The sequence below is a fragment of the Ixodes scapularis genome, unplaced genomic scaffold (genome assembly GCF_016920785.2).
Source record: "Ixodes scapularis isolate PalLabHiFi unplaced genomic scaffold, ASM1692078v2 PGA_scaffold13__105_contigs__length_92229423, whole genome shotgun sequence".
Taxonomy (NCBI): Eukaryota; Metazoa; Arthropoda; class Arachnida; order Ixodida; family Ixodidae; genus Ixodes; species Ixodes scapularis.
In genome coordinates, this window is record NW_024609839.1 from 12,934,961 (window position 1) to 12,959,024 (window position 24,064).

A 24,064-nucleotide genomic window follows, 5' to 3' on the forward strand; every position below is an offset into this window, starting at 1 on the left:
GGAATGCCTGAACGTTTTACGTGTAAGACAATGTCCATTAATTTGCTAACAAGTTTTTTAGAAGCTTGAACCTTGGCTCAATACAGTAACTTTATCAAAACTATTTGTGAGAAATACGCCAATTCACAATAATTTTCTTTCAACATCAATGCAACCTGTCACTATAGCCGAGCACTGCCCGAAGTGAGTGTTTGTTGGGTTGAAACAAAACAAATATTATGGAAATATTTTTTCTGGATTAAAAAACAAAACGAATTAGGGATTGGAAGTCAAGGTGCACCTCGACGACACACGATTATTTAAAATTTAATTCGTGTTTACCTTAGCGACCTTTTGTGAGCAACTGTGTCTGGCTCGATGCATTTGTAAGAAAGTATTTGCATTGTAACGTGATTACATTCTTGTTCAAGTAACGGTATACATCTTAATTATTGTTTAAGTCAACAACTGCAGCTGCGCCTCGGAGTGACGCACGGTCTTGTCCGCTGGACACCTCGTGCAGGCAGGGCCAGGAGTGGTACAATTTGCGTTCCAAGACGCAGCCGTACACGCTTCGTCTCCGGACCATCATGTCGTACGTGCCGGGCCTTGACAAGATCGCCGAAGACACCCTGAAAGTCCTCGCCCATAACATTGACGCCAGGGGAGAGACGCCGGACTGCTACGCCCTGCTCTACAGGTGGGCCCAAGAGAGTGAGTACAGAGGCGCCTGACCATGCAACTGTCCCGCCAGCCGTGACGCGTCGCTATTGGATCGCGGGTCTGCGTCTCTACCTGTTCGGAATCCACGTGAAGTTGAACGCGTCAACTCGTTGTCTGTAAACCACCGCCTTTGTCCGCAGCTGTCGTGCCGGCTGCGCATGCGCAGAAATTCGTAGAGCAAAGCGCGAAGTATTTGCTCATGCCCCTTTCGTTCGATATCCCGCGCCACCGACTTTATTGCCCTCACACACCTGAGTGGGCTTCTTAAAGTACTTCATTAGTAACAACAATTATATTAATTTCGACCCAGAAAGGTTGAGCCCAAGAGAGTGACTGGTACGGGCCTCCGGCCAGAAAGGCCGGAGGCCCGTACCAGTTGGTCAAAAACACCGAAGTAGAAAAGAACATCACAATATTAAAAATATATATAAAGCTATTTACAAGTTTTCTGTAATGCTTCGGCTAAACATTCCGTTTTAGTTATCGTATAGTTTTGCTCTGGCTTGCTCGGAAAATGACTTTCATAAGCGTCAGAGGACCGGATAACGGGGGCGTCGTTTTCAAGGAGGTTGTTAAGCGGAGCGGCAGTGTTCGCAAAGCTACGGATGAAACGACGGAAGTACGATGTTATTCCCAGAAAACTTCGTAGTACACTGCTTTCTGCTCACATTCTGCTTTCTGCAAAGAGTCCAGTTCGTGGCATGGAATAAATATCTTTACGTGTGATTATGTTCAGTGCGCGGTAGTCACTGCAAAAACGAGTTCTTTTTGACTAGAACGACTGGAGACCAGAATGAGCTGCACGAGGAACGAATTATATTCTCTTTTAGCATATCACTGACATTTATTTATTTATTTAATTTTCCGTCAAGGCCAGAGGCATTACAAAGGGGGAGAGCAAAGAAAAATACAGAAAAGGAAAACAAGCCTAGACATAAGTTAAACACACTGGACAAATAAAAGATTAGTAATTGCAGTTTTGAAAAGGTCAGAGTCCGTGATGGTGCCAATATTCCCGGGAAGGTGGTTCCATTCTCGTGACGTACGAGGGACGAACGATGAATGAAATGTTGTTGTGTTAGAAATTGGAATACCAACCTTGTGATTGGGATCGTTGCGAGAAGAAACGTAAAAAGGACGGGATATTAATTTGTCGCGCAGGATAGAATTGGGGAAATAAATCTTATGGAATAAAGAAAGGCGAGAAATACTACGACGCAAGGCTAAAGGCGGCAATGATAGAGTAGCTTTCATGGCAGTCACGCTAGCCGTGTTCTGGTAGTTAGAAAAGATGTAACGAGCTGATCTGTTTTTAATCACTTCCAATGCAGTGATGAGGGTGACTTGTACAGGATTCCAGACAGAGGCTGCATATTCCAACCTTGGACGAATTAATGTTTTATAAAGAGTCACCTTTAGTGCAACTGGAGCTAATGAAAAATTTCGTTTAACATAACCTAACATGCGGTTAGTGTTAGAGGAAACATACTGAATATGATTTTTCCATTAAAGGTCAGATGTTATCTGCACGCCGAGGTATTTATAAGACGACACCGGCTCCATATCAACCTGATCAAGAAAATAGTTAGGATTGTCAGAACATTGTCGAGATACGCGCATAAACTTACATTTGTTAGCGTTAAGGCTCATTGACCATAAATCACACAACTCGATGATAGTGTTAATGTCGGACTGTAGAACACTGGTGTCATGATTATCTATTATTTCACGATAAAGGACACAGTCGTCAGCAAACAAACACATAGACGAGGAGATGTTAACCGGGAGGTTGTTAATATAAATTAAAAATAGCAATGGCCCTAGAACAGATCCCTGAGGAACCCCGGAAGTAACGGATACAAGAGAGGAGTTAAGGTCGGTTCAAACAGACCCGGAATACGGAACCCGGGAGCCGGAACCCGTACTGACGTAATCACTTCCGGCTCCCGTATACGGGAGCTGAAGTCACGGTTTGATTTGAACGGCGCGCCCGGCGCGCGGCACGGGCCCCCGTATATACGGGAGCTGACGTCACGGCGGCTCTCCAGGCAACCAATCAGCGGCTGTCGTCAAGCCGGGTCGTCGCCAGGGGCCACAGTGGCCCGGGCAGCCCGGGCGCGCGGCAAGCGGGGCCGGCGCGGTACTCGCTTTGTTTCGTGATGGCGTCGTCTCGGCAGGATCCCGGCTACGAAGCTCGAATTGCCTCACTTATGAACCTTTGTGTACCGAGGTGCGTCACAAATGCAAGAACTATCAACTGGCGTCGGCTGACTACTTTCGCAGCTGCGTGTGAGCAGTACCTACGGAGCGTGAAGAAAAAGAAGAAGCGAAAGGCCGTCCGCGAGCTCCTGAAGCCTCGAAAAACGCTCGTATGCCACCATCGTGAGACAGATGTTCGAAGACCCCGACGGCCGGGAATTCTTCGAGTGCTTCTGAATGTCACGAGCCAGGTAGGGTGCGTAGCTTGTTATTTTGGATTATTTTCATGTTATATATCAAGTGGCGTTCCACATGGGCCCGCGCGTCGCTCGCAGGAATACTCACCTGGAGGGTGCGCTCCCGCAGTGAAAGCACGTTTATATAATTTTTAACGCGGCAGGATCACGAGAGCAGCTTTCGTAACAGTCACATGCTCGTGAAATTTTACTGCGTCTGTGCTATAAAAAAAATAGCAATGGCACGCACATGTGCAGCTCGTAGGACACACTCTTTCGGTCCACTAAATCTGGTCACGGTGTGTTGTGGGAAGCCCGTTGTGCTTCCTTGTTCTTTGTGCTAGCTAGAATGTGTGCTTACAAGCTGCTTATGAGTGAATTCTGCACGAAAGCTCGCGCTGCAGAACTCAGGGATCTTGGGTTCAATCCCCACCCCTGCCCGTTTCGATCTGGATGAGCATCGTACCAGCAGACGTTCGTGTTTCACTACTACGTGACGGGTGTTAAAGACCCTAGGTTAGCGGTCGTACAGTACTGCCTAAAAACTGGTCTACAGCGCGTACCAGTGTCGTTGACCTTTTTAAGTGTCGGATGTAGCTCGCACGCACAATGGTTGCAGCTAGGCACGTAGCCAGGATTTTGTTTCGGGGGGGAGGAGATTTTGTCGGTCGCAGAGTGCCCGAGGCTGGTAAAACATTGTGTATATATAAAAAAAATTAAGGAATGAGTTGCTTCATTATAATTGTAGTGAACAAGCATGCCCTAAAAGCTGGAAGCTTAGCACATTTGCTTATTAACAACATCCCACTGCCTTTCCGGTCTCTTTGCAGCCAGTAAGCCAACCACTGCCTGCCTCTACAAACGGCCACTCATATTTGCATTGAAGATGCCGTTTCATCGGGTTGCAACCACCTCCCGTGTCTTCGAAACCGTGTAAATAAATTATTAAAAGCAGTATCGAGTTCTTTCACTTTTCCCGGTCCTTGTGGTCGCTACGATACCTGTCGTAGATCCAGGGGTACCGCTGAACTAGCTGAACTAATCCAAAGGTTTTCTCGGGTACGTCAAACGCAGCGGCACTCTTCTTTGCAGCTTGAGCGAGCTGCTTTCCTCGCGTCGTAGACGGGCGGGAAGTTCATCGCCGGAGCTTTCCTTGCAAGCAAGCACGGAGCGACTGAGGCATTCGCACGCGGAACCACGTGAACGCCGGTGGCAAGAAGGGCGGAGGAGGGAAGCGCGCCGCGCTGATTGGCCGCGGAGAAAATACGGAAACCTACGTCACGACCCGGGCAGGAGAAAGTTGAAAAAATTTCAACTCTTCAATCCGGGAGCCGGAAGCCGTAATTACGTCACCACCCGTACGGAGGGAGCGCTGACGTCACTACGGGTTCCGGCGCCCGGGTCCGCAGTCCGGGTCTTTTTGAACCGGGCTTTACTATTATTGACAGTAACAAATTGCGAGCGATCAGACAGAAAAGATTGAATCCATGCAAGTATGTTAGAATCTAAGTTAAGCTTGGAAAGTTTCAAAAGCAGAAGTTTATGAGACAGTTTATCGAACGCTTTTGCAAATTCTAGGAAAATGCAGTCTGCCTGGGATCCTCGATCTAAAATGCAATGGAGGTCATGGGTGAAAGAGAGAAGCTGAGTCTCACATGAAAATGTCTTTCGAAATCCATGCTGGGAAGGGCTGAAAAAATTGTTAGACTCTAAAAAGTTGACAATGTGGGAGAAGATGACATGCTCAAGTAGTTTGCAAGGTATGCTGGTTATTGATGTTGGGCGGTAATTATGAGCAGAATGCTTGTTACCAGCTTTGGGTATAGGTATCACCTTCCCTATCTTCCAGTCAAGAGGAAGAACGGCATCTTTTATTGACTGTTCGAACAACATAGTTAATATTATGGATCAGTAAAATGTAGTATTCTTAAGGAATTTTGAATTGATACCATCCACTTCTCTTGAGGAGGACAATCTGAGATTTTCTATAAATGAAATTACTCCAACATAATCAAGAGGAATCGAATCCATCGGCAGGTAATCAGTGCTAACCAGCAGTGGGGTATCAAGGCGTCTATCACTTGAAAAATAATCAATGAAAACGCGATTAAATACATTTGCGCAGACTTCGCTAGGCATACTTTCACCACTTGAAGACATTAGTGTGATTAAAGACTAGGATTTTTTGTTCATATGTTCCAAAATTGTTTAGGGTTATTTATCAACATTGCTGGTAAGCTGCGTGTGAAGAAATCTAATTTGGCGTCTTCAATAGCTTTTTTATAAACTTCAGCAGCAGTGCGATAGCTCTACCAGCGACGTTTACATGTGCTAAATTTTGCAGCGCGAAATAAACGCTTTTTCTTATTGGAGGGGCGTTTTAGGGCCCTAGTAAACCAGGGTGACTGTGAGTTTTCAAAGGCTGTTCTGAGTGGAAGATGCTGATTGATAAGCATTTGTACTTTTGTCTTGTAAAGTTGCCAATTTCCTTCGACTGACCGGCTCGAGAAACCTGCTAAAAACACGTGAAAGAAAGCTTCGAGGTCATGATTAATTTTGATGAAGTCAGCTTTACATTAATTACGAATTTGCTTTGTGAGAGTTGATAGCTTAGGCACTGCTGCTTTAACATTAAAATGCAATATGGAATGATCACTAAGTCCTGCGAGGTGTATTATTGGGGAAACAATATCAGGATGAGTTGTTAGAACAAGATCCAAGACATTTGCTATCAATGGGGACACTCGCGTGGGTTTCGTGACTAGCTGAGTCAAAATAAAATCTAGACACAGGGAGACAAAGTCTTTGCATTCAGAAGATAAAGTCGTTGCAATTATAGACTCAGACCAGACAATAGAAGGATAATTAAAGTCACCCAAAAGGAACATAGGTGAACTGGGATAACGCACCTTAATGTCATTTAATGAACCATGCAAGGCTTTAACAAATGATGACGCGTAGGAGGGTAGTTGGTAGCACACCCCTGTTATCCATTTTTTATGGTTTTTACCAATGCATTCCCAAAGAATTTCTAAATCACAGATCGTGTTTATGCAGAAAGACCTCATGTAAGCAGCTACTGCAATTAACACTCCACCACCGCTCTTATCTAGTTCCTGTAAATATTATACTTTTTATTCGCGTGAAAAATCTCATCATTACGCACCTTCCCATTTAACCAAGTTTCCGTTAAAAATTACATGAGCATCAGTTGAATCAATAATTGAGCACAAGTCATCTCGTTTTTTAATGATGCTTCTAATATTTGTGTATATCACCGATACATCCGAGAAAGCTGACGCAGGCACTCTACCTCTCGCGGTCCGTTAACTCGATATCGGCTGCCGAGGCGATTCACCGCTGGGAGCCAGATTTTGCGTGGTAGATGGTATTGGAGATGCGAAGGGGCCGACTTCATATACGTTGTCATTCACCGAGTCATAAGCGTAGCATATGTTGTTAATATGCATTTTGTTGTGCCGTCGTTTAAACGTGTCGCCTTTTTCTTTCGTGAATTCGATAAGCTTTTTTCATGATTGACGCGTTCCAATCGAGGAGTCCTCGCTCGCAGAAATGCGGTGAGCCTTCAGCATTAACCTTCGTTGCAAAATTTGGTCTTTAATCTTGTAAGATGAGAACTTCACAATGAATGGGCGGCACTTTGACTGACAGAATGTTCCAATTCTATGGGTTCTGATAATCGCTTCATTCGCAACTTGAAGATTAAGCGACCGCTGAAAAATATTTAAAATTGATTCCTCCGTTTGTGACCAAGTTTCTGTTAGTGTGTCAGCAATCGCAAAGAAAACTAGGTTGTCCCGGCGGGAACGATCTTCCGCGTCGTCCAAACGCGCTCTCAGTGCTTCGTTTTTCTTCTGCATCACCTCTGCGAAGCCTGGTGCCGTGTTAACGTCTTGCTGAAGTTGAGTGATAGCTGTAGTTTTATTTCCATCATCAGTGAGGCGAGCTTTTATATCAGTGATATGCACTTTAATGGCTTCTTGATTTTGTTTTACTTCGTTTAGTGAGGCAAGACTTCCTGATTGAGCTTGGTGTATTCTGAACGAGCACTCACTGACGACTTTCAACATTTGGTGCATTTCGTTAAACTACTTAAGCTCTACATCACTCATCGGGCCGGGGTTAGACTCGACGTCTCCAGGAACCATGAGAAGAAGGCCCATTGCGTCAACACATTCGCAAATAGTTGTACAAGGCACTTGTGAGCACGGGAACAGCAGTAAACACACATTACTTGTTTTTCTAGCGTTTAACGAAGGAATTGGACCAACCTATGCAAACAAGAAGAAAGCATGAGTTGACCGCATCGTTTGGCTGGTCCCGTGCTCACTCGGGGCCATGAATTGCTTCGAGCAGTATATATAAGCGTTCACAGGGGGCGTTGCTGGCGCGGTCAGACGCGATGACGTTGTCGGTGTCGCTATCCAAGTTCCATCAAAGATCGGGTTGAAGTTCCGTAGAAGTATCCCCGGCAGATTGGCCGCACTGTTCACATGCCGGCGCGTATTCTCTCGGCCATTCGAGTGACCGTACTCCAAAGCCGTGCAGGAGCGACCAGGAAGGGACTCGTGGGGCGTCAACTGAAGGGAAACCGCAATCTGTGCAAACAAGAAGAAAGCATGAGTTGACCGCATGGTTTGGCTGGTCCCGTGCTCATGACCTTCTATCATGGAGCGCTCTGATAGTGAACGTCTGTATGGACGACGATGAGCCACAGCAGAATGCTTGATATGAATCCGGTGTTCGGCCGTTAGGGTTTTACCGAGAGCAGAGGAAGCGATGTCAAACGCTGTCTTGTACTGCTCTAACAAATATAATGGTACAGCTTTCTTCGTATCGTCTAGGTCATTGCTAATGTCTGTATCCAACTTTAAAGCTTTACATCTCTGGAAAATATAAGGTCTTGTTTGCGGCGCAGATATAGAAGTCAAAGAAGGAGATAAGTCTGGCGTTCAAAAAACTATCTCAACACCTCTCGGGCTGTTGAGATAGCCGAAACACGCCTACGTAGGGATGACAGCCTCCCATCACGCACATCGTTAACGGTGGATGATATTGTAATTTTGCTGCTTTTTTGTCTTAAACAATCGCATTTTACGTTTCGCGGACAAATTTATCACCAAATTGAAGGATGTCCAATGGGTAGCCCAATTTCTGTCACAATGGCAAATCTGGTTATGGAGTATGTGGAGGAAAGTGTCCTTGAACAGAGTATGCTCGCGATAGGGTTTTTCAAACGTTATGTGGACGACACATTTGTAATTTTAAGCAAAGACCATGTTGCTGGCTTTCATTTAGCTTTAAACAACGTTGAATCATCAATCCAATTCACACATGAAGTTGAACAGAGCGGTGCACTGCCTTTTCTGGATTAACATCCAGAAAAGGCAGTGCACCGTTCTGTTCCGAAATAGTACCAGTCGCTTAGATGCAACAGTGTACCGCAACCTCTTAAGCTTTAACTCGCACCATTCTGTCGAACATAAAAGGGCTGTCGTAAAAACCTTACTACATCGGTCCGAACGCATTTCTTCTAATCCTCAATTGAGCGCTTCTGAGGATGCTGTTATTGTTGACCTGTTGATGAAGCGGAATTATCCGAAACGTCTTATTGATAACACGCGCAAACAGATGGGGCAAAGAAGTCAGGATAATGGACGACTTAGGACAGGGCAAGTAACAATACCCTATTTGAGAGGTGTTTCTGAGTCCATTCGCATGGCCCTCGCCCCTTTGAATATCCGCACAGCTTTCAAACCCCACCGCAAACTACGTGACCTCATTTCTAAACCTAAAGATTACACCCCCCCAGAGTCCGAATGCGGTGTTGTGTTTAAAGTGAACTGTCTAAACTGTGACGCATCCTACATTGGGGAGACAGGCCGGAAGCGCTGCACTCGCTTAAACGAACACAAAAGGGACGTGGCGAAGGCCACGCATGCGACAAGAGCGAAGACGGATCTCGTAGACCATTGTTGGAATACGGGTCACTGTTTCGACTTTGAGAATGCGTCTCTCTGGCGCGAGAACAAAGGTGGGGTCCACGCAGGTTCGTGGAATCATGGTTCATGCAAAAATGTTCCAAAAGCCGGGTGAATTCATGATTGAAAAGGTTTACTCCGACTTAACATAACAAATTAATAACAAAACTTACAGACGTTTCGCCACCTATGCAGATGGCATCTTCAGTATACACTGACACAAATGAGGTGAGGTCGACCAGTCTACTTATCACACACGTCCCCGTAAACGTCCGGCAGAGGGCCACGGTTGGTGTTGCACACCGATGACTCACGGCGAATGCACCAGGACTCGACGAATTTTCTTTGCCCCCACCTTTGTTCTCGGGCCAGCGTCGTCGCATTGTCCAGGTCGAAAGTGTGTCCTGTCGTCCAGCAGTGTTCGACAAGTTCCGTCTTGGACCGCGTGGCATGGGTGGCCTTGGCAACGTCCCTTTTGTGTTCTTTCAATCTCGTTGCCCTCTTTCTGCCCGTTTCGCCGATGTAGGTCGCGTCACAATCCCCGCACTGCACTTTGTATACGACCCCCCTCTGACCGTCTGCAGAGGTGCGGTCCTTCGGTTTCGGGAACACATTCGCTAAGGTATAATGTGGTTTAAAAACAGCTTGTACGCCCAGCGGGCGCAAAGCTCTCCGAACAGCACCTGACACGCCCTGGACATAGGGAATAGATACAATAGACGTTGCCCGCACTCGTGACTCACTCCCCCTTCCCCTCTGCATTCGCCTCTGCGTATCGTTAATAAATGTCCTCGGATAATGGCGCCGCTCTAACGCACCAACCACACTTTCTACCTCTTGCAACCGTAGCTGCTTGTTAGAGCACACTGCATCACAACGTGATAAAAAGGTTCTTACAACGGACCGTTTGTGTTCCGTCGGGTGATGCGAGTCAAAGGACAAAAAATTTCCGGTGTCACACTGCTTACGGTACACCGTCGTTTCCACACTGCCATTACTGGCCCGGCGTACCAACACATCCAAAAAAGGCAACACATTATCTGTCTCTGTTTCGTACGTGAACTGAATGGCGTGGTGTACGCTGTTCAGCGCCACGTGGAAAGCATCTAGGTTAATTCTTTTCAAAATTACAAAAGTGTCATCTACGTGCCTACAGTACATTTTCACCGGAAAGGGTAGTGAGCTTAGCACCCGTGTTTCGACGTGCTCCATCATTAAGTTTGCTACGGTAACAGAAATAGGACTTCCCATAGGGCACCCTTCGATTTGATGGTAAATCGTGTTGGCGAAACTGAAGTACGTTTGATTCAGGCAAAACCGCAACAAAATTATAATATCCTCCACAAGTAAGGACGTACGACTCTCCAAATTACAATCTTCTTTCAAACGCGCCTCTACATAATCGATAGCGAGGCCAATGGGGACATTTGTAAACAATGAGATAACATCAAAAGACACCATAACATCGTCATCATCAAGCTGCTGCGTACGGACTTCGGTTACAAAATCGCGAGAGTTTCTAACCGACCTAGAGTTGTCCTCAGTTAACGGCTTCAGCACTTCAACCAAAAACTTCGACAGGTTGTAAGTTGGTGAACCTACAAAAGACACGATAGGACGGAGAGGGCAGCCCTCTTTATGCACCTTAGGTAGCCCGTAGATGGTTGGAGTGGCTCCGTCCGAAGAAAACAGTCGGCGGTACAACGTTTGATCCAAACGTCCCTTGTTACGCAGTACCCGTAAATGCTCAACGAGCTGGCGCTCTGACTTTGCTGTCGGGTCACGGTTCAGCTTCATAAAGTGCGAGGGATCGTTCAAGATGCTGTACATTTTCTCCTCATAATCCTTTCGATCTAGCAACACAGTAGCCTTTCCCTTATCTGCCGAAAGGATAACGATAGATTTATCTGATTTGAGATCATTTAGCGCCGTGCGTTCCCCAGCGGTAAGGTTCGTCCGAGTGCTTTTTGCATTCGCCAGGACACTTACAATTTGGCTACGAGCCAAGTTTACCCCAGTTGTATCCTGGATATGCCGCAACTTCTCCTCAACCTCCACGATGATATCACGTTTGGGCACTTTCCGTGGGGCAATTGCGAAATTCAGGCCCTTCGACAATAAGCTCATGTGGTTGTCCGATAGACGTTTCGAGGAAAAGTTATGCACTGCTTCTAAACTATCCTGTTCTGGCCAATGGCGAGGTAACAACCGGGACAACTTCTGGCGATGGACTTCGGTGCACTTGCCTCTTTCCAAGTCTTCAGCTTGTTTGCGCGCCCTGATGATGTCGTGGAAATCATTGGGACGAAGCCTAGAGCGGAGACAGGTTTCCGCCGCCTACACACGACGTCTTACTTGCTGTATTTCTTGCTTGTTATCCTGTATTCTGGCTTTCAGGCAGTTGCGGCTGAAGTTCCGTGCGAGCGTGCGGCCGTAGGGGTGTCGACGAGGGTCTTGCAGTGGAGACTTCTGGGCACCACGTTGTTGTTCAGGCACTCGTAGTTGAAGCGCAGGTGACATTCCAGCCGCACGATCTTCGTAGACTGGTTGATGTACTCCCTCACAGTGCCAAGGAGAATACTTCCGTAGAGAACTCGGATAAATGCAAAAATGTTCCAAAAGCCGGGTGAATTCATGATTGAAAAGGTTTACTCCGACTTAACATAACAAATTAAAAACAAAAGGTACAGACGTTTCGCCACCTATGCAGGTGGCATCTTCAGTATACACTGACACAAATGAGGTGAGGTCGACCAGTCTACTTATCACACACGTCCCCGTAAACGTCCGGCAGAGGGCCACGGTTGGTGTTGCACACCGATGAGTCACGGCGAATGCACCAGGACTCGACGAATTTTCTTTGCCCCCACCTTTGTTCTCGGGCCAGCGTCGTCGCATTGTCCAGGTCGAAAGTGTGTCCTGTCGTCCAGCAGTGTTCGACAAGTTCCGTCTTGGACCGCGTGGCATGGGTGGCCTTGGCAACGTCCCTTTTGTGTTCTTTCAATCTCGTTGCCCTCTTTCTGCCCGTTTCGCCGATGTAGGTCGCGTCACAATCCCCGCACTGCACTTTGTATACGACCCCCCTCTGACCGTCTGCAGAGGTGCGGTCCTTCGGTTTCGGGAACACATTCGCTAAGGTATAATGTGGTTTAAAAACAGCTTGTACGCCCAGCGGGCGCAAAGCTCTCCGAACAGCATCTGACACGCCCTGGACATAGGGAATAGATACAATAGACGTTGCCCGCACTCGTGACTCACTCCCCCTTCCCCTCTGCATTCGCCTCTGCGTATCGTTAATAAATGTCCTCGGATAATGGCGCCGCTCTAACGTACCAACCACATTTTCTACCTCTTGCAACCGTAGCTGCTTGTTAGAGCACACTGCATCACAACGTGATAAAAAGGTTCTTACAACGGACCGTTTGTGTTCCGTCGGGTGATGCGAGTCAAAGGACAAAAAATTTCCGGTGTCACACTGCTTACGGTACACCGTCGTTTCCACACTGCCATTACTGGCCCGGCGTACCAACACATCCAAAAAAGGCAACACATTATCTGTCTCTGTTTCGTACGTGAACTGAATGGCGTGGTGTACGCTGTTCAGCGCCACGTGGAAAGCATCTAGGTTAATTCTTTTCAAAATTACAAAAGTGTCATCTACGTACCTACAGTACATTTTCACCGGAAAGGGTACTGAGCTTAGCACCCGTGTTTCGACGTGCTCCATCATTAAGTTTGCTACCGTAACAGAAATAGGACTTCCCATAGGGCACCTGAGTGCTGGACGATTATTCCTCTAAAGAAAAATATGTTCGAAGGCTCTACGACCACATCAGCAGTTGCTTCGTTCGATTTTCCTGCACGTCGTGCACCGGTGCAGAAAATTGTAGGGATGCGTACTTCCCGTATGCGTATTGAGATATGAACAGAAGTACACCGCCCTACACTTTTCTGCACCGGTGCAGGAGGTGTATTTAAATCGAACGAAGCTAGTGTAAGCTAGTTTTGAGACAAACGACAGTTGTGAGCGGGGAAACTACCGTGTTCAACTGAAATGCCTGAGGTGTTGTGAACGAAGGTATCACATACAAAAAGGGCAGTTAAAAATAATTCCGAACGGTTGCAATCAATTTCTGCTGAAATAAATGAAACAAAGTCCCACCCTAAAATATCAGACCGGTTCCCGCTCCTTGTAAACGACTGTCCTTAAATGGAGTTTGCAGGTTTCGCAAACATTCGCAGGCGTCTTCGTGTTGACGGCTCCTGTTTCAACTAGAGCAGGAATACGTAGGCCTTCTGCAAGAACAAAACATCAATCAAATTGGATCGTATAGACCCTTTCATGACAAACGCCACCAGGCGGTGCTCCAGTCTGACGTCGCGGAGAAATTCCGGTTCATAAAAGAGAATAAACAAAGCCCACCTTAACGCCACTACTGGAATGGTCAATAGAACGTTTAACCACCAATTCTTCAGGGCCCGTTTGCTCGAAGCGCTAACCGCGGCTAAAGTTAGCCGCAGTACCTAGGAGAGGGATTTTTTAATCACGTGACTGGTTCGATAGGGATGCGGGGAAACATGGCGGTGCCCCTGTGAGTGAGCGCCGCTCGCTTTGGAACTGATGTGTCGTTGTAGCTGCAATATCGGGCGCGTTAGTCAGCAACGAATAGTACAGGAGGCCTTCGCTTTGTCTTACCTCACTGCTCGCAAAGCATGAGCAATGGCCTCGTCGCATATTTCTAGATTGTCTTTCGATTCTGGCCGTTCCTAAGCCTAAATGAACGCGATAATTGTTGGCATGGCAACGTCTTCGGAAAGCGGATTGCCTTGACTCAATCGGCCGGGTATTGATAGCACACGAAAGCAGACAGCGTCCCAGTAAACCTTTTTCTGAATCACCCAAGCATCGAGGAGAACGCTGGAAGTGTAATTCTACGGCTCGCCCTCGCTGGTCTTCCTTTTATAAAATATTCAAAGTAAATAATCATAATAAGGTTTTGACGAACGCGCGTGCAAGACAAAATTTGTTTTAGCCTTTTTGCTTTAGAACAATTACTACTGCAGACAGCACGTGCAACGCGTGTAACTATACACTCGTAGCATGCACCTCGGTGCTTGGGGGGACGCTGTCTACTTTTGTCCGGCCGATTGAGTCAAGGCAATACACTTTCCAAAGACGTTGCCATGCCGACAATTATCGCGTTCATTTAGGCTTAGGAATGGCCGGAATCGAAAGACTATCTAAAAAATGCGGCGAGGTCATTGCTCATGCTTTGCAAGTTAAGTGAGGTAAGGCAAAGCGAAAGCCTCCTGCACCATTCGTTGCTGACTAGCGCGCCCTATATTGCAGCTACAACGGCATATTAGTTCCAAAGCGAGCGGCGCTCACTCACCGTGGCACCGCCATGTTTCCCCGCATCCCCGAGCCAGTCACGTGATTTCAAATTCCTTCTCCTAGGTACTGCGGCTAACCTTAGCCGCGGTTAGTGCTTCGAGCAAACGGGCCCAGCTGAATGACAAAAGAGAGAAGAAGCGCGAGATCTGTTCAAAAATATCGAATATTTCTCTAAACTAACTGGCCTCCTTTAAGTCTTTAAATTCTACAGCCGAAGACCCTCGTTAAATCTCCAACTTCGCTCTCCGTGCAGCATTTACGCTTTCTAGCACTGCTGACAAAGGCAAGCTGGACAGGCTTGCAGAGACTGGGCGACCGGAAGTCGCTTGGGACGCAAGCTGCAGTTCATGTTTGTAAACAATAAAATGTTCTATAGGAGGGATTGTCTGCTTCTCCTGGCTCGCAGTTCTCCCTCCAAAAACTGCGTTTGTTAGTTTTTCATTGATTTTAGCGTAGGTCTGGATAGATGGAATTATGGGAGACCCAGAACGTGGATAGGGAGTAGGGGAACAGCGCCTGGAATATGCCTGTGTTTCAAATCTCGTCGTGTCAGGAAAAGTACTTGTTTGACGGCCGCGGTTGGTTTGACCCGCATTGTGGATGCCTCTGTCTTGGTAAAAGTGGGAAGAATTAGCGTTTTTTGTACCTGTCGTCATCTCTACACTTTCTGCAGTGTCGTTTGATATGCCCTCTGTTTCCGCAGTGGTAGCACAGAGGTCGGTTAGGTGCTCTCCAAGGCTGGTACGTTGGCGGAGCGAAGGCGGCTGGCGCGAATGCAGCCAGCGAAGGCGGGAAGTGAGGTCAGTGCAACGAAGGAACGTGCGAAGGGGAAATCCTTGCAGCGATCTCGCGTATCGGCGTACGTTGGTGGTGGTTCTGTGGGGGAAGCAGCGTTGCAGGAGGCACAGCTCTTCTGGTACAAGGGAACATAACTCGGACGAACTTGCTCCCTGTTTGTTCCGCGATGTGTTTCACTGAGCAAGTGAGGAACTCTTCTCGATCGACCAACCTAACGAGGTTGCGTGGTTCGGTACTGGATGTCTTTGGTTGTCCGATGTTCGGAGCTGGACAGGTGACCCTGATAGTTCGCATCTCATCAAAATACTGACACACAGATGCCACGTCGGCTACGGATGTGGGCTTGGAACCAGGCGAACATTCAAGGTAGTCTCCGTGATTCCTTTTGAGACGTGACGTAGACGTTCAGACTCGCGCATGTCAATGTCTGCGCGGTGGTATAGAGCGCGAAGACATCCTCAATGTACAAGATAGGCATTTCTTCACCTTATTGTTGCCGACGCTCAAGCTTCTTTTTTGCGTTCTCCTGGCGGCTGGTTGGAGTGCCGAGTATGTACTTCGACATAAAGGGGCGGTGCAGCAATACTCAATTGGAATTTTTCTCACTTACACAAGTTTACTGGCACTAGAGGGATCTAAGTATACAAGCATGAAACGCCATTGACCATTGACTCTTTGTTGCGGTTAAATTTTAAGGACAAAAGCGAGCGCTTCCTGTCAATCTTTCCTTCGCAAAACTTTATGATGTAGTGGGAAGGTCCCGGTATCCCCCAGTGACAGTATTTACATGCGGTTCTTAGATTGAACCCGAGGTTTGCGTGAGCACTCGATTTGGGCTCTTGATAATAAATAGCTCGATAAGCATTTGGGTAGTGGTCCGCGTCCAATCGCGGCCATGACGACAATAGCCGAACCAACAGAATATCTGGAACTCAGGCGTGTCCTGTGCTTTGCCAACCTCAGCGTGGCTATGGTCAACTTTGGCGGCATATAATCGGCTCCAGATCACGTGGCTGCTTGTTCTGGCTGCGAGTTAAGGGGGTGAACTCTGCTCGTTTTCCTTTAAATATTTCTGCTACATTCATTGCGTGGGAGAAAAAGAAACGCGTGTTACATTGGTCATAAACGTTGCGGGGATCGTGATCCCTCAACATTCTGTCGCGTCAGCGTTTTGGCACGCCGTGGCGGCCGCGCTGACGTAGCGGAGGTGGCGCTGCTTACCAGTGTGAGTGGCTTCCTCCTCTCCCCCCTAGGGACGATTTTCGTAACGAACCCCCGCAGAGAGGAGATCGACGTGTCGTTCCTTGATTGGCCACTTCGCCCCCGCCCTTATCTTAAAACCAGCGAACAGCAGTATATCGCTCTCTTCTTCCTGGGATTCGGCGGCGACAACGGGGAACCGTCCGGTGAGCGTTTACCCCGTCCTTTTTACTTTTGTGAACGACCATTCGGCCGTGGGCGATCGCCACACCGACGGCGTTCACCAGCTTATAGCCACTGTTTTCTTCTTTTTGTTTCATTGTAAATAAACAGAGTTTATCACCTTTAAGGTGTATCCACACGACGGACCGGGCCGCGGACCGATTGATCACGTGATGCGCGGCCCGCGGGCCGCGCGGCTGCAATGAGCATCCACATGGCGGACCAAAAGAGCAGACGACAGAGTGAACGGGCCGGTCTAACCCTCGACCTCAGCTCCGCCAAAACTCATGCAGCGAGCTGCTTTGAGGCTATTTGTAAAGAGCCAAGATGGAGGTGAAACGAAAGAGATGTTTGGCCGCGGTGGCCCTGGCGTTGACTATTGAGGACGAGGAGGACTTAAGTGAACCCAAAAAGGGCATGCAACTATCGTCCCACAGAGCGTGAACTGCTACACGCGCGCGATGAAGTAAAAAGTTGCATCGTCGCACCATACCGCCATCGTCGCACAACAAAAGGTTCGTCTTCTTCATCTTCAACAGTTGGCGCCAAAAGAAAACGACTTTGGATTTGAATTCCATTACAAACAACAAAAGTCAGCTTGTTGCCAGACTTAGCGCTTCAATTATACTAAGAACACCCCGGTCCGCCGCTAAGGTCCGGGCGAGAAAAGTCGCTTGGCATTTCTCAGAAGCGCGGGCCGCGGACCGCCAGCGGACCTCGAAGACCGGTGACGTAAGATCACGTGATGCGCGGCCCGCGGACCGAAACAGGAATTTGGTCCGTCGTGTGGATACACCTTTACCAACGTGACTGGTGTCTGTTTTCGCTCAACGAGCAGCATGCCACGCGAGTACGAACCCGCTTCGCGGTAGAGCGTTTCGCCGCAAACGTGATACTCCCAAAGGCAGTGGCCCCCAGGAGAACCATAACGTAAGGAATTCTTTCTGAGCGGTATTGGCGCAAAGTACGAAAATTATTTTATTGCCATTTTAGTTACTCGAACTTGAGTCATGTAATGAAGTTTATTCTCTCTCTTTCTCTCAACTTATTTGAAAAAGAATCCCTCCGAAATTTCTTCCTCGTTTAAAAACCAGGTTTGGCAACTTCCGTGAGGTAGAATGCTACATTGGCTAGTTCAGTAGCGTTGTCACACCTGTTATAGGCGCTGACATGGTCGAAACTGTCGAGCCAGTCCTCCACATCGCCATCGTGAATGCCAGCAACAATATTTGGGTCTGTTTGGCTATTACGAGTGCTCCAGGCCGGAGGAGTTTCGATTGGGTTAGGCGCGGGGACAGTCATCGTGGCGCTAGTGGGCGTCGTCGTGGCTGGTGGTGTCGTGGAGGGTGCTTGAGCAGCCGTCGCCGTGATAGTGTTCAACTTACGGTATCAAAGCTCCAGGTTTTTAGGGGCGAACTTGGAGAAAAGGCGTTTGCAGTACGTGGCCTAGAAACGCACCTCCAACATGTTTTCAGGCATGGACCAGTTGGTCCGGAGATGATCTACTGCTACTGCTGTAGAATCTCTGTAGGACTTTCCGACAAGAGCCCTCGCAAGTACGCCGGCGATGTTAATGGTGTCGCACAACAACCACCGATGTCGAAGGAGTCAGCTGGCAACTGCACACGTGATCCCTTTCCCAAAAGTGTACCAACCTTTAAGTGACCGGTATCTGAAGGTAAAACAAAATTGTAAATCAATATGGTACGCCTCTCGTTATTGGTCTCCAGAGAGACTCATTGTCTGTTCGGTAATCAGAGCGCGGCAAAAATACAGACATACATTGTCTGTTCGTCTGGGAAGAGAGAGAACACCTTTATTTACACCACCCATGTCATGTCCGGGCACTGGGTTTGTCTATGGGCTCTTTCACGGTAAAAACGAACAAAAACAACAACAAAAACATGCTTGGTGTCTCAAGAGAGACACAGTCTGTGTCTCTTGAGATTGTGGTGCAAGAGGGAAACAGTCTAGATACGCCGCGTCTGTGTTAAGTAGACTATGGTAAAGAAAAAAACATGAACGTAGTGTCTCAAGAGGAACACGCCGTATGTGCGTACTTGTCCAAAAAGACATCGACACCGAAAAAGAACAAAGACGCCGCGTCTCACAAGACACGGTCCAATGATCATCCTCAGGTTGGCATCAGAAGGACGAACGTATACTCTTTCAAGTGTGACTCTGAGTTTGTGTAGTATGTGCAGAAACTGGTGCCAAAACGAGACAAACAGTGATGGCGCCGGCGAGCTTGTGTAGATTTACCATTTATTATAAATGTAGATTTACCACCTGTTGTTCAGAGAGACAGCGGCGCAAAAACTGAACACAGACGCATCGTTTTCTACAGACACCATCCCCGTGTTCGTCCTGAGTCTGCTACAAAAAGAATGAACAGCGACGGTGGAACATAGCCTCTCGATATGAACGGAGACATTGGTACCAACGAGAGACAAACACAAACGCAGTGTTTTGAGAGAGACACTGTTTTTGCACCTACTTGGCGAAAAAGCCAGCGATTTTAGAAATAAATACAAGCGCGAACTCCGTGCCTCATGGGGAACGCAATGTTTCTGTTCGTGCTATTTAATTTTCTATTCTCTGGCTTGACAGCCTAGACTCCCGCCAACTCGCCATTCGAGCTTCTAATAATTTCTGAAGTTTTGACAACATAACGGGGACTATATTATGTTCAGATATATTTAGGAAAATATTTTGATCGGAGATAAATATATATAGTTCTTGGCTGCTCGCACTTGCCGAGCAGTACTTGTCAGAACACCTCTGGCAAGGAACTGAATAACGCGTGTCGGGCTGGGTGCCTCCATTCAGGCGTGATGTTCGCGTCCCTGGACACCCGCATTGGCTTCCTCAGCGTGCCCCTGGACCCGCTCTCGGACGGGGCCATGATCCTGAGGGACATGAACGACGCTTTCGCCTGCCTGCAGATCTTCGGCTACCGCTTCCCCTACTTCCGCTACCTTAGGACCCCCACCTGGAAGAGGTTCGAGCGCGCCATGGACGACTTCTCCGTGTAAGCGTTCGCACAGGGAGCACGCTGCCCTGGCTTCTTAGTAGACAGGTTGCAAGAGAGTATGGTGACTGGAACGCGTCTCTAACGTTTGGGTTTAGCGTTCTATGGCACCAATGCATTCAAAGTAATCACGAAGTGTTAACAAATGACCTCACAAAAGCCAAAGCCTCGTGCTGACGGATATCGCGACCTTAACAACCAAACGTTGAATATAAAAAAAAAACAAAGGAAGATGTTTACAACACCCTGTAACGCCGAATTAGAGTGCAGCTCTTGAGGAGAAGGATGGAAGGTTACTGAGGAGAGGGTATAGCCCTCATCCCTCCTCCTCCCCCTCTTTTCTTCTCTTTCTCCTCCTCCCGTCCCTCTCTCCCTTCCCCACCCTCCTCCTCCCTGCTCCTCCCCCTCCTGCTCCCCTCTCCCGCATCCTCCTCCCCTTCCTCCTCCTCCTCGCGCGTTGCATCAGGGGAAATTACCATAATGCACCGCGCAGGACCGTCGTGACGTCACGAGTCCCGCGCGTTGCATTATGGGGCATATCCCGTAAGGCACCCCGAGGTTACGTCGACGGCTAAGGCGACGCCGCTCAAGCCGGAAACGGGAGCCTAATGGCGCGTTCACACAGGAAGCGGGTCCGCGTTCGCGAAGCGGATCCGCGCGTTCTCAACCGCAAAGCGGCTGAGATCGAGCGGTTCGAGCGCGTTTTTGCCAACCGCTTCGGGACCGATTTCTCCCCAAACGCTTTCCCGAACCGCAAAGCGGCAACCAATTACAACGCGACGCTGTGGCTGACGTCACGTCAGCATCTCGGGATCTCATTCCAACATGGCTCCCGTCGCGAGTACCGTCGCCAAATCGCCTAAGCCTAACGCAAACAAAAAGTCGACGAATGTGAAGACTGATGTTCTTCTGGATGTAATCAAACAATACCCCGTCTTGTACGACAAGAGACATCCACAATTTAAGGATATCAAGCATAAAGTTGAAGTGTGGACGATGCTCGGCGAGAACCTGGGAGGGATACCTGGTATGTACCATTTTCATTTCACGAAAGCTACGCGCGTCAAAGTGAAAGACAACTTTTTCCGAATATATGATTCAACTGAACAACCCGATCGTACTCGCTGTATACGCCGAGCGCGATCTGGGCTTCTGGGCCTGCTTGCTAGAATCAGCATGGCTGTTTGAAGAAAGCTTGCCAAGCGTTCTCGACTCGGCTTCACGTGACACTCGGCTCGTGCGCTAGGTTTGGCGGTGCTTTCTTGAGACGCTGATTATAGACGCTTTCAGCGCGCGCCAAATTGAGCCGCCATAGCCGACCTTCTCTTGTCTTACCGCCATGCCGAGCCACTGAACCGGGCGTTGACGAGTCTGTACAAGGGCCTATGCAGGAGACAAGGACACGGTAGAATCTAAAATGGCAATGACCTGTCCTGCTGTGGTAATGATGAAGTAGAACGAACGGAATAAGAGGAAACAAAAACTGAAGGTCGGTTATGGCGGCGCCCATGCGCAGCTGCCTGAAAGCGTCTATAGCAACTGGGGCGGCGTGCTTGAATCGGCGTCTCGGCCGAGTGAAGAAAGCCTGCTGAAGTCTGGGGCGCGCGAGCGCTTGAGACACGACTGGTCACGCCGCTCGTGAGCTAGCTCTGGCGGTGCTTTCTTGTGACGCGGATTATAAGCAAGTTGGTCCTGGTCGTCCCCGAAGAACGTTCACGTTCCATTAGGAGTCTCAAATAAGTAAACGCATGTTCTTGAATTGTGAATTCTGAACATCCCCCATTCTAGTGGGACGCAAATATGTCAGTATTCAGCTGTTCGAGGGCCTTCGCCCAGATATATTTTCTTATGAGAACGTGTGCTACCGGACATTTGCTTACTTCAGGCAATACTCGCGCTGCCAACCCAGGTTAACGCTTTCAACCTGCAAAAATAAATAGAACATGGCCTCACCCACTTTTAAATCATTTTTTTACAGCCAGTCACAGTTTGCTGTTAGCAATTAATGAATGACCGTTTCATTTTTGCAGGTGCTGACCTCGTTAACAAGTTCAAAAGCGCTAAATACACGTACCAAAAACACAAGAACAAGATCACATGCTCCATGAAAAGTGGGGCGGGACCAGCCCAGGTGGGAAAAATAACATGGCCCCACTTCATGCATAAGATGGAAATCATGGTTTGATGAAGAGGAAAGGTTCGTCACAGAAGTGTTTTAAATAGATCAAATTAAAAGGAAATTCAAGAAACATTTTTAACGAAGCAAGACATCTTGTATTGTCCCTTTGTTTAAAAAGTTTTTATTGAATATTCATACCACAACAAAACATAACCAAAAAGATGAACAAAGTAGTCATGTTTCACATGTGTTTGTTGTCATTCAACGATTTATTATTGTAGTGCTCAAAACAGCAGTGGCACCACCACCACCAGCAGTGGTGCCACCAGCAGTAGTGCCAGCACCAGCGGTGCCACCAGCAGCGGTGGACATCTGGGGTGTGGAAGGTGGGTCCCAAGTGTTCCAGTGCTCTGCTGAAAGCTGCAGTTGATATAGTTTGATGGACGAATACCTTTTTTCTTCAAGGAATAGTCGGCAGGATGACAGTGAGATGGAGTCGTGAGTTGACATTAGGATCATTTTATTAAAGCCGCACGACCTTGCATCAAAGCTTCATTGCATTTACTCTTTGGCAGGCCTGCCGACAGCATTCTGCCAAACCTTGCGGAGGAGGACGGCCCAGTGTAAGCCTCACTTTTCTAATCTAAGGTTGCTCTGCCTGCCAAAGGTTTGGCCTAATCTTGAATTTCATAATTTGCATAGGAAGTTAAAACTAATGTCACAAGCCATTACACAACATTCACACAGGGGATATATACATATGGGAAATAAAAAGAGCTGCTGTTCTGTCCTCTTCACTCAAACAAATGCAGGCAACAAGAGGAGCCAAGAGACCAGCAGCAACAGATCAACAAAGCAAGCTGAACAATCTCTAGTTATTATAAAACTGTCTTACACTATTTCGTTCCATCAGGCCACATTCAAGCGGATCCAGCTCGCAGGACCCTGTTGGCACCTGTGTAAATCTTTTGGAGGAGATACGGGAGAGGCGTGCCAGGAAGGCAGGTGGCACCGAAGATCCAGTTCATCACTTCTGTGCGTCCCTAGCCGACAGAATAAGAACCCTTCATGAAACAAAACAAATTGAAATAATGCGTGACATTGAGGACCTGATTTACAAAGCTCAGCGGGAGCACTTCTACGGCCCAGATGAGCACTACTGAGTGCCAAACAAATAAAGTGTGAAAGAGAGACTTCTTGTTCTAAGTCAGTTGTCACAAGGCCCCATGACCATCTTGTCTTGCCAGGGGACAGCACCTCCAGTCACAAAATGGTGGGCAAGCTTGTCCCGCATCTCGTATGCCTCCCTGAAAATAAAACAACCTCAAATATCAAATCAAGGAAATGATTGGAAATGTTTCAAAAGGACTGAAACAAGCCGTAACGCTGACACCATTCTGGCAAAATGGCGGCCCTTCCCGCGTGAGCCAATAAGCCGGCGGCGCAAGGCGTGAGCGCATGTGCAAGAACTCCCGGCTGCTCCCAGCTGAGCGGGACGACGCGTAGCCTCAACAATGCTCTTCGCCTACAAGTGGTCGTCTCCTCTTTGCTCCCTTCTTTCTCTCTCACTCCTTCGGCCCTCTCCTCCCTTCCCTTCACTTTTCTCCTCTCCGGTGCCTTCGTCGCCACACCCAATGGCCAGGCTCTCCCCATATACGGCTCTGGCTGTGGAGGTGTGTGTACTGCGGGAAAGCAAGACTCAAAATCGCGATGCCGACTTTATCAATGCTATTAATGCAAAGGTGCAGGCGAGCTGGACAAAATAAACTGTAATAATCCATTCTCCAGGGATTATTATCGTTCATGAGTACTGCACGCTTTTCGCTTCTCTGCAGTACACCAGTGCCTGGTGAAAAGCGCACTCAAAGAGACTAATTAACCCTCCAGCAGTACGGACGATAAACATGGTAATTTGTGCGAAACTTCCGAGTACTGTCAGTCTTTCGTAAGAAATGCAATGGAATAGTACGTCATTTGAGTCGACAATAAAACATTTTGAAAACTCGCATAGCATATTGTATCGGTTCGATTGAGAGGTGAGGCCCGAGTTATTTTACTTTCAGTAATATTAAGGTGAAATAAGGTTTAGACGCAACGTTGGCGCAGATTCCCCCAGTTTCGGCAAAATGTAGCAGGGTAAGCGGCGCAGTTTGGCACAAA

The 24,064-nt window shown here is 47.9% G+C and overlaps 1 protein-coding gene across 1 annotated transcript in view; it reads left to right on the plus strand.

Moving 5' to 3' along the window:
- Positions 1–357: 357 nt before the first annotated feature.
- LOC115319476 (probable cytochrome P450 301a1, mitochondrial) overlaps positions 358–24,064 on the plus strand; it is a 97,134-nt gene continuing 73,427 nt past the window's right edge. The window contains 3 exon segments of the mRNA XM_042289767.1: positions 358–365; positions 503–693; positions 19,584–19,785. Of these exon segments, the coding sequence (XP_042145701.1) occupies positions 358–365; positions 503–693; positions 19,584–19,785 (401 nt within the window).